We start from the raw sequence: 14,227 nt of genomic DNA on the forward strand, positions 1-14,227 counted from the left end.
TATGAAACTATAGTTTCAATTTAAAATTTTAGTTTTGAGTAAAAACTTGAAAAACTTGGATCAAAATTTGGTGAAAATAAATGTTTACGTACTGATATTGTAATTTATACAGACTTGTTGGACTAATTATAAAGTTTAAAATATCTCCTTTCGTTAATTTATATAATTTATATATATATATATATATATATATATATATATATATATATATATATATATATATATATATATATATATATATATATATATATATATATATATATATATATATATATATAATTTATATAATTTTTAATTTATATAAAGTTTAAAATATCTCCTTTCGTTAATTTATAATTTATGTCACCAATAATGCCAGAGAATTTTTTGTGAAACTAAAGTTGTAATTTTTCCAAGCTTTAAGTTTTTGGTGAAACATCTGAAAAACTTCTGATTGAAAGATATTTGAAAAGTGTATTAACAAGTATTAGAAGTCTAAGCGAAAAAACTAAGGCAATCTGACAGAGACCAAAATATAGATTTTCTTAATCATGTTAAAACCTAACGGTACAACTTTTTTTTTATTCTTTTCATTTTTTGATTGTAATAAAGATTTTTATTTTATTTTGTGTGAGTAATTTATCAACCACCTTTATTCTGATTGATTCCAGGTTTTGCTGGCGACTTCAATTCTAGCGAAAATACATTTCATGTACAAAATTTGCGAAAAATTAGATACCCATTAGAGATAAGGTATTTAATTTGATGCCTACGGTAATCCTGAATTTTTAACTTCTGACATTTTTCTCCTCTGTAATTTAAGGCAGAGAATCTTGTCAACAGCTTGAGGTATCAAGTTGAAACTTTCAGAGAGTCCGTTTTGAGGGCTAAGTTGAAATTCTCAGGGACTGTTGAGGGAGGCAAGTGGACCTAAAACCTAGTAGACCTACGGAGAAGAGACAGAGAAGAGGAGTCTAAGGATTTTAGTCTCCAATCTGTTAGAGACTTTTGCCACTATGAGCTCCCTACTGTGATAACCAAAGGTTATCACAATAGCATATCTGCATTATCTCATAATATAAACATATTTGAGCATTAAGTTTGTATTTTCGTCGCAGCTTTGATTTCAAATTTTCTGGGGATGTTGGGGGGGGGGCAAGTAGAACTTGGATTTTGACTTGAAGCGAGGTACAAAGGTAAATCAAAAGGAAACATATATCCAGAATGTCAATACGAAACAGCTACGAAATCTTGAGGACGATTAATAGTCATTGAGCTGGAACCTTTGGAGTGTTGCAAGGGGAATGAGAAGAGATGACTACATATTTGGTTTTAGAGTGAGGGGTGTGGGGGGCAAATGAATATGAATGTGAGTACTATGTGCGACTAGAAGTTTTGGAACTCGTATTCACCCGTAGATAATGTGTTCTGGCACGGGGTATTAAAGTATATACCCAGACTATCTAAATAGCGTATCTGCGATATCTCGAGAACGACTGGAAGGATTGAATGACAAGACATTTCTATCTCTTAAACAGTGGTTCATCGAGAAAAGAACCAGCCATTATTTCTAAAAAGCCTAAAACTTATATCTATAAGCTGTCGGATCAAGGCACAGTGAAAAGTTTTTATTGTACAAATGCACAAAAAAAAACTTGAAAACAAGTTATTTTGCCCGAAAATGTACCGAAACTTTTTTTTAAATCAACTAGGACTTGTAAAATTTTTGTACCCAGGTAGTCCTTGATCGATCAAGACCAAGAGACTTGGAAGACTCGGTATGCACAAAAAGGGGCCTTAAACTTTGTCCCACTAATCGGCTTGAAAATGGTATTCATATGTTTCTTGGTTAGGTACATTCCTATGTAGAAAAGAAATTTGAAACTAATTTTGCAGAAATAGGTTTGTTATGCCAAAAAAAAAAACTCTGTAACTTCAGGGCAGGTGGAAAGGACCAGGTAGACCTCAAAGAAAAGAAAAATATTTCGAAGATAGGTTGAATCTATGCTTGGAACCTGAAACTAGGACACAAAGTTTTGTTTTCTCTGGTTGGCTTGGACTTACAGGGCATGCAGACAGAGACAAGGGGGCCTCGATGAATACAAGCTATGGTTTCACTCTTATGGCGCAATGATTTTGTTCAAACTAGGTTTTATTTTTTCTCTTCCCTTTTTTGCCGTTAATCAAGGCTTCTGGATGTGAAGCCGAAATATTCAGGCTTATTGTTCAATTCAATTCAAACTTTTTATTTCCTCCGAATACGAAGAGTAAAAAAAAATAAAAAAATAAAAATAATAACCGCTAATCAGCAGGCCATAAAATTATTTTAAACTATATAACAACAAATACGCAAAGGCCTTCTGCAAAAAGTTTTTATTTTTTTTCTTTCAAAAATCAATGTTTTTTTGCCTGTTATTCAATAGTTTTATATAATTTATAAATTTAAAATCAGTTTGGTCTAAGAAATTGTTCACTCAACCCCCCCCCCTCCTCCCCCTTTACTCAAAAAGAAACGCAGAGACTCTTACGTAAGTAGATTTAGTTAAGCTGTTAAAACCACGTCAGTTGCGTTAGTACCTGGTATGTTAATATCTAATATCTGCCGAAATATATTATTTGTTAAAACGAAGAATGTGCAAGTCAAGTATGGAGACACTCTTTTTCTTCCCTCTAGTTACTACTACTACTAACAACTCACTGCAGCACCAAGCCACCTGAGGCCGACACAGCTACGCACGCTCCTCTTCCATCCCAATATATTCAAAGCTTCTCTCTTTACACCCTCTCAGGAAGTTCCCATTACGCATGTCGATGATTAGGTAGACAATTACAGTTTTGCAGTTCTGGAATTGTTTGGGATATTTCATTTGCCAATCTGACTTTAAAGAGTAGAAATATCTGTTGTACTAGTGACATCTGTTTGTTGGTGATTAGGCAGACAATTACAGTTTTTGTAGTTCTGGAAATGTTTGGAATGTGAGTTGTATTTATTTGTTTGTCTCTTTTTTCTCTCTCTCTCTTTCTTGTTGCTTTTAACGATTTAAATTATTTTTGTTTTCTCTCTTTTTTTCTTCCCCATTGATAAAGGCTCCCGGATAAGGAGTTGAAATATTCGGAAATTTTTATTAATCAATGTTTTTTGTTGTGTATTGTTTTTAGCACGTTTTTAGTCCGTTTTGTTCACTGCTTGATTAATTGAACCTGTTTTTCTCTCTTAGATTTTAAATGGAAAAGCAGTGTGGTCTAAGAAATTATCTAATTAAGAATTTAATTAATAAATATTTATCAAGTAATGTTTTGTAGGTGATCGGATATATACGTTCAGCCAGCCTACATATCAAACTATGAATCAAATCAATTATGTAGTTATTAAGCGTGCAGTCTTACGACAGAACTGGAAACAAGCTGGAAATTTATTCTTACCTTCGCCTAACGCAATTATTAGAGAGTCACGTTCAAGAGACACAAAGAAAAAGTTTAGCGTAGATTTATCTTTGGTAAGCAAATGTTCTTTAAATTATTTTTTTTACTCAAATATTTTTAAATATTTTTTTTACTCAACTATTTTTAAATATTTTTTACTCAAATATTTTTTTTTTAAGCAAATATTCTTTAAATTATCATTGTACCCAAAGACAAAATGGTGCACCCAAGTAATTTTTATTAAATAAAAATTTTTATTAAATAAATTCCAAATGTCAGCGAAACCGGATTAGAAAACCCGAGCAAAGCCACGGCAGGCAAATATGGTTAAGCACTATCCTACTTCCGTTAAAGACTCTAAATAGTTCCATAGATCACTGTCGCAGGGCCTCCTCATATCCTTCTCCCTCCCAACTAATTATTAGGCCCCTCTGTCCAGGCAACAACTCCTGAAAGTTTCAAACCAGTCGAAAAAGTTTTGGGCCCCAAATTCGGGGAGAATGGGCCTAGAAATCCACTGCCCGTTTCCTGTGAAAAATCCTCTTGAGTTTTTTCGTCAGGGTTAAAAATCAAAAAGTTTTCCACTTTCAAAGGCCGTCGATGTAACCCATGATAATTGTTTTCTAGTCAAATTAATATTTTTTTACAGGAGTAAATGAGAAGAAAAAGCATGATAATAGGTAAAGCTTAAAAAAGACAGTGAATTATTCAACTCTTTTCTAGATGTGAGATTAACAGGTTCGGGACATAACTGTATTGGTTTTTTTTTTTTTTTTTTTTTGCTTGTCTAGGGGCTTTTTTTTATAAATGAATGGATGAATATTTTCATTGTGCAATAACTAAACATAGGACACTAAAAGCTACCAAGTGGGGAGCAAAACCTGAATGTTTGGTCATACATGAAACAGAACTAACACACTTATATATATAGTACCAGGAGCCCGGTGGTGAAGCCACCGGGCCCCAGCACGCGGCAGGCTTCTATATATCGATTCTTACTGTCGCTTGTATTCTAAACCCAGACAATTTGAACCTTTTGTTGGTGTCATGACGTCCAAATGGACCATAAATTAGAAGTAGTGCCTTTGTAAAATTATGTTTTTTTTTTATTGGATCTTTAACTTTTACATTGGCTTGTCTTTTGTCATTGTGAAAGATATATCCCCGAACCTTTGTTTTTTTTAATTGTTCAGGTGATGGGACAAAAATTCCTTCTTTTGCCTCATTTGTTTTTTGTCTTTATGATAGACATATCGCCGAACCTTTGTTTCTTTTAATTGTTCAGGTTGTGGGACAAAAACTCCTTTTTCTTTCAAAGATTTATGTAGTCCAGGTTTTGATTTCCAAAGTCATGATAGGCATTGATGACTACCTTTTGTTTCTTTTAATTGTTCAGGTGGTGGGACACAAACTCCTTCTTTTGCCTCTGCTTGTCTTTTGTCATTATGAAAGACATATCGCCGAACCTTTGTTTCTTTTAATTGTTCAGGTAGTGGGACGCAGATTTCTTTTTCTCCCAACGATTTATCTACTCTAGGTTTTTGATTTTCAAATATATGGTAGGCATTCATGTTCTTATCCATGTCAAAATCCAAAACCCAATCATCATTGCTATCATTTTCAATTTATTTGGTTCGTTTTACCTCGGCTTGTGTTTCGTCATTATGAAATACATATCGCCGAACCTTTTAACACAGATATGGTAGGCATTTATCCGTGTCAAAATCCCAAACCCAATCGTCATCGCTATTATTTTCAATTTTGACATGTTTGATTCTCGTTGTCCAGGTTGATTTTCATTGACTCGCTCACATGTTTGGTTTCGCATGTCTTCTAACCGCGTTTGTCTTTGCTTTTAATTTTCATTTTTGACTTGCTCACATGCTCGGTGTCGCATGTCTTCTAACCGCGTGTGTCTTTGCTCTTCATTTTCATTTTTGACACGCCGCCGCTGTTCTTCTAACCGCGTGGTTCTATGCTCTTCATTTTCATCCTTGTCTCGCTCACTTGCTCGGTGTCGCATGTCTTCCAACCGCGTGTTTCTTTGCTCTTTATTTTCATTGTTGACACGCTCTAATTGTCGTTTTCACATATCTTCTAACTGCCCGTGTCTTTTCTCTTATATTAACTGCAACTACAAATTTTGGTTTTTTAGGCCTTCCAACAGACATTATATTATATAAATAACTGATTCGTTGGAAACTCAACAATCTTATTTATGCTATGCTTATTTATAAGAAAGCTTATATGATGTCATAAGAAATACTTATATGATGTACTAACATTGTACATGACGTCATTTGCGAAAACCAAAATTACGGCTCTTAACGATTTTTCTCCGACTTCTGACCTGTCTAGATCGTTTTGTTTATGCGAGAGTATCCCAAGATACAGATTTTCCCGAAAAAATATGGAGTCGTTTTTGATAAAAAAAACACAAATATTTATACAATTATTGTTTTTTTTTAAATATATTATGGCTATATATATTATATATCATATACAAGAAATCAGTTAAGGGGGGAGAGGGGACTCCCCCTCCCAAAGTTCCAAAATGTGAACAAACTGGATGATATTGTCGGCACATTCATTATATACCCCATAAACTCAAAACCCAAGCTGCACCCTTGATCATAGAAAGATTTGTATTGATTGAAAAGTATTTTTGTTGAATTTATTTTACCGGGGAAGGGGTGCCAAATGACGAAAGAGCACCACCAAAAAACGATGGGACAGATGTTTGATAGTGGTAATTGGTTGCAGAATGTCCCCAAATTAAATTTGTTTAGCTCTTAACTGCTTAAATTTTAGAATTAACTGATAAGGTACATATTTAAAATTTTCTGTGTATTAGGTGGTACATAAATAAAGTTGATGTTGGTGTCATTGAAATAAGAGGTGGCGGAAATAAAAAAAATCGTAAATTGGTTTCTAGCTCAGATATTGCAAATGCTTATGCGTCTACCAAGTCACTTATTAATTGAATAAAAAAAAACACAAATGGAGGGTTGGTCCCCCCCCCCCCACCGCCACTCATTACGCCAAAGTTTGGCTGATTGCATTTTGAATACAACAAATGTAGCCAGTTACTGATTCCAAGTGATTTGTTTACCAATTGTCTTTCAAAACGTTTGACGTCGAAAAACATGGCGCCTCTTTCTGATGTCACAAATCCAAACCACCTTTTTTTTTATTTCTCTTGGTCCTTTCTTCATGTAAATCTAAAGCCAGCAGGGAATTACCTATATGTGGTGTTCCAGACATGTAATAATAAAAAAAAAATTCTCATTTTTGGGCCCCAGTGGACCAGACGTTCCCCTTGGCCGGTTATGGTGGTAACTTCCATACTAATCAAGCACGAGTTTTTGGTCCACATGTGCGCCTTCTCACACTTATCCCCCTCCTAACAGAAACTTGAAAGTCTCCCAAGGTTCGTAGCCCAGACAACGAACCTCGAAAGTTTCAAGCCTGTCGAGACAAAAAGTTTTAAGCCTCATATGTCCCTGCCCCCCAAACCGAAGTTTTCCTTGCATATTAGGATCCACTAGTTCCAGATACGTATGGTTTTAGCTACTGATATGTTGAAAAAAAAAAGACAGAAATCGTTGGCCCTTTTTTGGATCCATTTTAAGGCAAATCAGCGCTTCTTTTTTTTATTTGTTTATTTTGTGTGTGTCTGAAATTTTATCCATTTAAACCACAGTTCATATAATTAGCAGTATGATCATGCTCTATTTCTCCCATTATAAAACCCGGACCGGATTGCGAGTGCTCCGGACAACGTTTTTGCAGATATAAACATAGGCGAAGTCAGATTAGCCAGACTGCAGGGTAGTCTGTTTCTGTCTTTTTCCCTTAAAGTGCATTGAAACAAGTGGGAAGGAGTGCAGAGTGCAAAGTGCATTGAAACAGAAATAAGTGGGAGGAGCTTTTTGTTCACGAAGACCAGAAATGATCTGCGATAAGCTTACTGGGTATATTCTGTCTACTGTGATTTGACCCAAGGAATTTCAGCCGAAAGCTTACTTGGCCCCGAATATTTTGTTCTTATCAGTTTGAAACTTACACCCATAAGTCTTTAAGCGAAGAGGCGAAGACCCTATATATAAAATAAATTTCTTGTGGGGTAAGGACATGCCGAAAATATGGTCAAAAAACTAATCTCTGGAAAATTTTCCCAAGTGTTCAGGAAAAGAAATACGTGGAAGGTAGATACGTTGCTTCTGAAAAATACGAATTTTGGTGTTTTATCTATTTATTTATTTTATTCAACATAGGAGAAAGTCATAGACTTGTCACAGTAAAGTTTTGTAGATAGAGGTTTGAAAAATTAGCTCCAGGGTTTTCTGATATGCTGAATTTGATGGTGAATTTTTATCAAGATCTCAAGATCATTTTTGAGGGTGTTTTACCCCTTTCTGTAAGATTAGGCAAACATTCTCAGGCTCATAAGTTTTGGTGGATTGCTTGCCACCAACTCTTTATTATTGTTTGCCACCAACTTATTAGTTGGTTAGCAGCAACTTATTGCTCATTTTTCGAATTTTCTGTTTCGATAATGGTCAGCATTCTATTTTTGCTGTAGTTGTCGCTGGATGTTTATGTTCTAGTATCGTATTTTTCTTTTATTGTGTTCTTTTTTCTATTTTGCTATCGATTCACAGTGTGTTGCACTTTTTCGGTCTTCTTGCGAGTCAAAAATAAATAAATACATTAAAACGTTAAGTACAAGGCAAATGAGTGGACTGGGGACTAGTGCGGAGCAGGCATGACGATTGTGGACAAAACAGAAATAAACGAATAGCTGAAATAACCAAGGCCGTACCCATAGGGGGAGGTTATGGAGGTTTGAACCCCCCCCCCTAAATGTTTGTTTGACTCGTAAAAGCGTAACAAAAACGGATTTAAACAAATTTTAAATGCGTTTTTTGAGGTTCTTTTCTGTACCCCTCCCCCCCCACTCAGAAAAAAAATCTTTGAGTAAAACCCTCTCCGAAAAAAAATCCTGGGTACGGCCTTGGAAATAACTGCAGATTACTGGTGTCTAGAATTATGTTCTTTATATTCTTTTTATGTATATAATAAAAACATAAAAACTGCAACCGCTAATTCGTCGGTATTTAATAAAACAACTAGAAATCGACATGCCATTGTAAATATTAGCACAAGATGAGATAGCATATCTTATCCTTATTGACTTTTTGCTTTTTATTTGGGTAAAAAAGGTGTGTAGGTTTGCATTATTATTATCCTGTGGGAAAACTTTTTCAACCTGATTAGCCAAATTCAGTCCTTATTATCCTAAGCTAACAGCACTGTTTTCGTATGTTCATTGGCTTAACAAGATTCGCTTGTTAAGCCAATTCATTGGTCGAATTTAGCAATTTTAGTTCTAAAACTTTGACTTTAACTGGGCAACCGGGCATGCTATTTTCTAAAACATAAAATCACATATGAAAGAGGCGGGTTGAATAAAAGTTATATAACGTAACTATGCTGTGTGAATATTAATAGCAGCAATTTTTTCCCATAAGAACCTAGGGTTTCTGACAAATCAGAAATACTTATTCCATCAATTTGTTAACGCAGTGATTCGAATCCACTCAATATGTGCATATGAAATAGCAGCATAGGCGCCTTAGACATACCCTTAGGCTGCACAAATACCTTACCCCTTGAATGGTTTAACCAAATAGTCCACAAAAGGATAAGAGAATACATAAAAGCCCAACATGGTGAGAATAACCAAAAGTCTTCGAGGACTTCTTGGAGGATTTCTTCGAGGATTTGCTTTTTTTGTGTAAAAAAGATGTCGTGAGTTTCGTCGTTCTCCAGCCTATTAACAAGGTTAATACTTTATTTATTTAGTTTTTTATAAGACTGATTTCATAATAAATTTGATTTTATATTTTATAGGAAATTATATTTTATAAGAAAAACAAAAGCAGTTTTGGTTATCTATAACATAAATAACACAAGTAATGCTTGTTTTAAGTTTTTTTTTTGCTAGACTTAAAAAAAAAATTAAGATGATATTTTTAAGCAAAAATTGTCGAACTTGTGTTTTCTTCAGTTAAAAATAACCAAAAATGGATGAGCTCTGTCGTATTATTATAGATTAACAGGGCACTTTATACTCAGTTACATTATTATAGATTAACAGGGCAGAAAACGCAATGAAAAATATAAAATGTAAAAAAAAAAAAATGTACACAAAATTTAAACTAAAAAAAAGACAATCGTCTAAAACCGATACGAGTAAAAATAGAAATAAAAACTATAGTATATGTAAAAACTTACCGCACTAAGCATAAAAGGTCAGTCTCAGAAAAATTAGTTGTTAAAGATAAATATCCTCTAAAAGTAAGAGAACAAACGTGGACTTAAGGTCAAATAGAGTTGAATTCAAAATTCATACGGCCGAATTCGCGCTCTCGTCTAATAGATATAAAGACTGAAAATATTAAGAATATTAAAAATATAAAGGAAAAATATGAAGATAGTAAAACGAACACTTGATAAACCTGATGATAAATCAGAGCTAGTGCCTAGTTGTATTTTTGAGTGTCCGGATGCAATCCGATTATTTTGCTGTGGCTCCCTAGATTTTTGTCATAAAATTTTCTCTAAGGCGTCCATGGTGTCAGTCAAAAATTGAGGGAAATAACAGTTACTCTCCTAAGTATAGCTTTTGGCGGTCTGGTTGCGATCCAACCCCTGGAGGAGAGGAAGTGGGTACCTAAATTTTTATATTCAGTATATCTAACAAATTGAGACGTTTAGCGGAATGTAGGGCCATGCACATGGGTGTACATTTTTAGACTCCGCTCGTGATCCTACCTTTTTTTGGGGGGGGGGGGGTAGGCACTTCAAATTATGGTATCAGCGGAATTATTGGCAGGATGGTGGATTGTGTCCAAACTTGGCCAAGAACTATTTTTATCATTTCTCGTTTTAGTACCTGATGTGATCTCTCTGAGGGTACGACTACGCCCTTGTAATTCACACTGAATGAAATGGCTATTCAGATGGCAATTAAATGTTGTGGGGAGTACAAGCTTGAGTAAATTTGTGTCTTTAGTGGGGAGGGTTCAACTCTGTTTAGATTACTTCCATAGAATTTGCTGCTGGAAGTGCCATGAGCTTCTAGGTCTTTTTAATTTTTATGCTAAGATTTATCCACACTTCCGTAAACTGACCGTTTTACAGACACTCCGTAACCAGACTGTTTTACAGAATTTCCGTAACTACAGGAAATCGTCCTGTTCCTTCACATTAGTAATAAAACACATATACTCTATGGATGCCGTTGTCTTCGAAGAGTGGTCTTGACGCTATCCGTCTTATGTTCGCCTCGTAAGTCAATGGCAGTTTTGCACCCTGTTCTCTTTCAGTTTTATCTTTTGACGCAGCTAAATTTTCGCTTTTAAAATTAAAATTTTTAGTTTTATTTTCGTGACTAAATCTCATCTTTAACCTTGTTATTTTAGATATTTCTTGAAGCAACTCTGAGGGAAGATATTTGCACATTGGAAGAAATTCAAGAGGTTTTGTCGTAAGTTGTTTGCTGTTCTATTGACTTACGCAAACGTTTTCTTTTTAATTTGTTGAAAAAGTGCTGCTTCTGAACTGTGAGACTACGTGTTTTTCAGCTACTGAAAATTGTCTAAGTGTCCGAAGAATCCAAATGGGGGGGGGGTCTCTCTTACGCCAATGTGGTAAAATAATGCACATAAGGTAATATTGACTGAATTTGTCGGAACAAGGGTCCAAGTGAATTTTTCCAAAAAGGAGTAGGAGAAACTAGAACATATTTTCTAACAGAACATATGTAGAGCATATAGATTATGTTGCTCTCCTCTTTTCCTTGACGCTCTTCTAAAATCTAACTATGTTGTGCGTATTCCGTCACAAAGAAAGTACTCTTGGAGACCGCTCTAAGTGGCGCTATTTGATGCCTATATTATGGTACTCCGAGGTCTTAAGGAAAAAAAAATTGTCAAGCTAAAAAACAAAAGAGAATTAGTGGCATTTCGATTTGGTCAAAACGCTGCCCTTGTCTCGAAGGCCTGTGTTATTTCCTATTTAAAAAAAAGCTCAAAATTTATAGATTTAGGTTTCTTGGTTCCTTTTAGTTATCTTATTAAGGTTTCTAGTTTTCCTTGATTAAGTTTTTCATTAAGTTAAACTTGTTAAGTTTTCCTTGACACTCTTCTAAAATCTGACTATGTTGGGCGTACTCCGTTACAAGGAAAATACACTTGGAGACCGCTCTAAGTGGCATTATTTGATGCCTATATTACGGTACTCCTAGGGCTTTAGGAAAAAAAATTGTCAAGCTAAAAAAACAAAAGAGAATTAGTGGCATTTCGATTTGGTCAAAACGCTGCCCTGGTCTCGAAGGCCTGTGTTATTTCCTATTTTTAAAAAAAAACTCAAAATTTATAGATTTAGGTTTCTTGGTTCCTTTTAATTATCTTATTAAGGTTTCGAATTTAATTGGATAATTCATTTATTTTTAACCCACTTTTACAACAACGCAAGCGGATTAGATTAAGCTTAGAATAAAAACGATAGTAACAATATGAACAAAAAGAATTAAACATACATATTTGTCAAAAACGCAAAACAACTGGAGTAAATAACACTAAGAAAAAACAAACTAACACAAAGACACATAAACGAATTTAACCTTTTAAATATATTAAGTAATAAAATATAAATATATTAAAATAAATATATTAAGTAATAAAAACAAGGAATCGCTGCCTGGTAATCACTTACGTTTCGGTAGTAACTTGTTAGAATATTATTGCAATATTATATTGATTTTTTTGTTCATACATCTAGAATGGGAGCAAATTCCTTTGCGACAATTTTTGCAAAAATAATTTAGGCGTTCAGGACTATGGGGATGTTAAACCCAAGTGGAACAGAGCTAATTAGTTAGACTATTTCTATTCTTTAAAATTGTCTTGGTAAATTTTTGTCTGAAGTTAAGCTAAGATAATTTCGGAGACCACACTGCCTTATCATGACGGTAAATAAAAGGGCTGACAGACCTTTAGAACATATTTTCAATTTTCCAGACCCCATTTTATTTTGTTCGATAATGTCTCTTTGGTTTCTAGGGATCGGGGTATAAAGCAGAATTTTTGTGACACTCGTGAAATACAGAAAATTTTATTCAAGAACATAGCTTTGAATCGGGACACAAGTGAATTAGGGCTAAATTTTATCTACGATAATTTATTAAAATCTGACAAAGTAAAGTTCAATTCACCCAATATAGTTGACCTATGTACAAGCGTTATATCATTGAACGCTAATGAATCGAATCCAAGAAGGTCAAAGAGGCTAGCTTCCGTCTTTGCTTTGATAAGAATTAGAGAATTAAACAATATGTAGTTTTATTTGGTGTCGCACATAAACTATTGTTTTAAATTTTATAAGTTTAGTTTTATTACTAATGACGGTCACTGCATATGTGACCAAAATATTTAGTATTTTTGTGAGTTTAACCCACTGTTACCATCATCATTGTCTATTAAAAGGATTTTATCCCTATTTGAACTTTTATTTAAAGTTAAGCTAGAAAATTGTTGGCAAAAAATCTTTTAGTTTTTTTTATTGTCAGGCTATTCTGAAATCGAGTCGAAATAAGGCTAATTAGATAGCCTATTTATGATGATAATTTTAATAAATTTTAGGCTTAAATTCGCAGAAAAACAACTTAGGCATTCGGTACCAGGACGTTGCTAACCTGTGTTAGCGGTATATGGACGATTTTAGTCACAAATTATGATTAGTTGATTCGTCTGTAAAGACAGTATTGTGAATCTTTCAGCAATTCTCCATATTTATATTGCAGTCTTGCCTGACTTATTTATAGAAGGAATAGATAACACCCTAATAAAAATTATAATATACGTGTATGTTTTTTTTGTTTTTTTTAAGATTAATTTTTAAAAAAAAGTTAATGAAATACTAATGACTCTTTTTTTTTAAATACATATAAGATTCGGAAAATTTATAAATTTTATTAAAGTTTAACCTGTGTTAACTGTATGTGGACGATTTTAGTCGCAAATTATGATTAGTTGATTCGTCTGTAAAGACAGTATTGTGAATCGCTCAGCAGTTCTCCATATTTATATTGTAGTCTTGCCTAACTTATTTATAGAACGAATAGATAACACCCTAATACACATTAGAATATACGTGTATGTTTTTTGTGTTTTTTTATGATTAAATTTTAACAAAAAGTTAATAAACAAATAATGACTCTTTTTTTTTAAATACATATAAGATTCGGAAAATTTATAAATTGTTATTAAAGTTTAACCTGTGTTAACTGTATGTGGACGATTTTAGTCTCAAATTATGATTAGTTGATTCGTCTGTAAAGACAGTATTGTGAATCTTTCAGCAATTCTCCATATTTATATTGCAGTCTTGCCTAACTTATTTATAGAAGGAATAGATAACACCCTAAAACACATTAGAATATATGTGTATGTTTTTTTTAGTTTTTTTTTTTTAAGATTAAGTTTTAACAAAAAGTTAATAAAAAACTAATTACTCTTTTTTTTAAATACATATGATTCGGAAAATTTATAAATTTTTATTAAAGTTTAACCTGTGTTAACTGTATGTGGACGATTTTAGTCGCAAATTATGATTAGTTGATTCGTCTGTAAAGACAGTATTGTGAATCTTTCAGCAATTTTCCATATTTATATTGCAGTCTTGGCCTGACTTATTTATAGAAGGAATATATAACACCCTAATACACATTAGAATATACGTGTATGTTTTTTGTGTT

At 33.5% G+C, this 14,227-nt stretch overlaps 1 protein-coding gene across 2 annotated transcripts in view; it reads left to right on the forward strand.

Annotated features, from left to right (window-relative positions):
* The window catches only part of LOC148941060 (uncharacterized), a 117,147-nt gene that overhangs the window by 21,584 nt on the left and 81,336 nt on the right, over positions 1–14,227 (forward strand). For both annotated transcript variants that reach the window (XM_089104921.1, XM_089104922.1), the window contains exons 4-5: positions 3,283–3,476; positions 10,893–10,957. In XM_089104921.1, the coding sequence (XP_088961047.1) occupies positions 3,283–3,476; positions 10,893–10,957 (259 nt within the window). The remainder of the gene's footprint in view (positions 1–3,282; positions 3,477–10,892; positions 10,958–14,227) is intronic.

The sequence above is a fragment of the Artemia sp. Qi Xiang Cuo genome, chromosome 19, assembly GCF_049724085.1.
Source record: "Artemia sp. Qi Xiang Cuo chromosome 19, ASM4972408v1, whole genome shotgun sequence".
NCBI lineage: Eukaryota > Metazoa > Arthropoda > Branchiopoda > Anostraca > Artemiidae > Artemia > Artemia sp. Qi Xiang Cuo.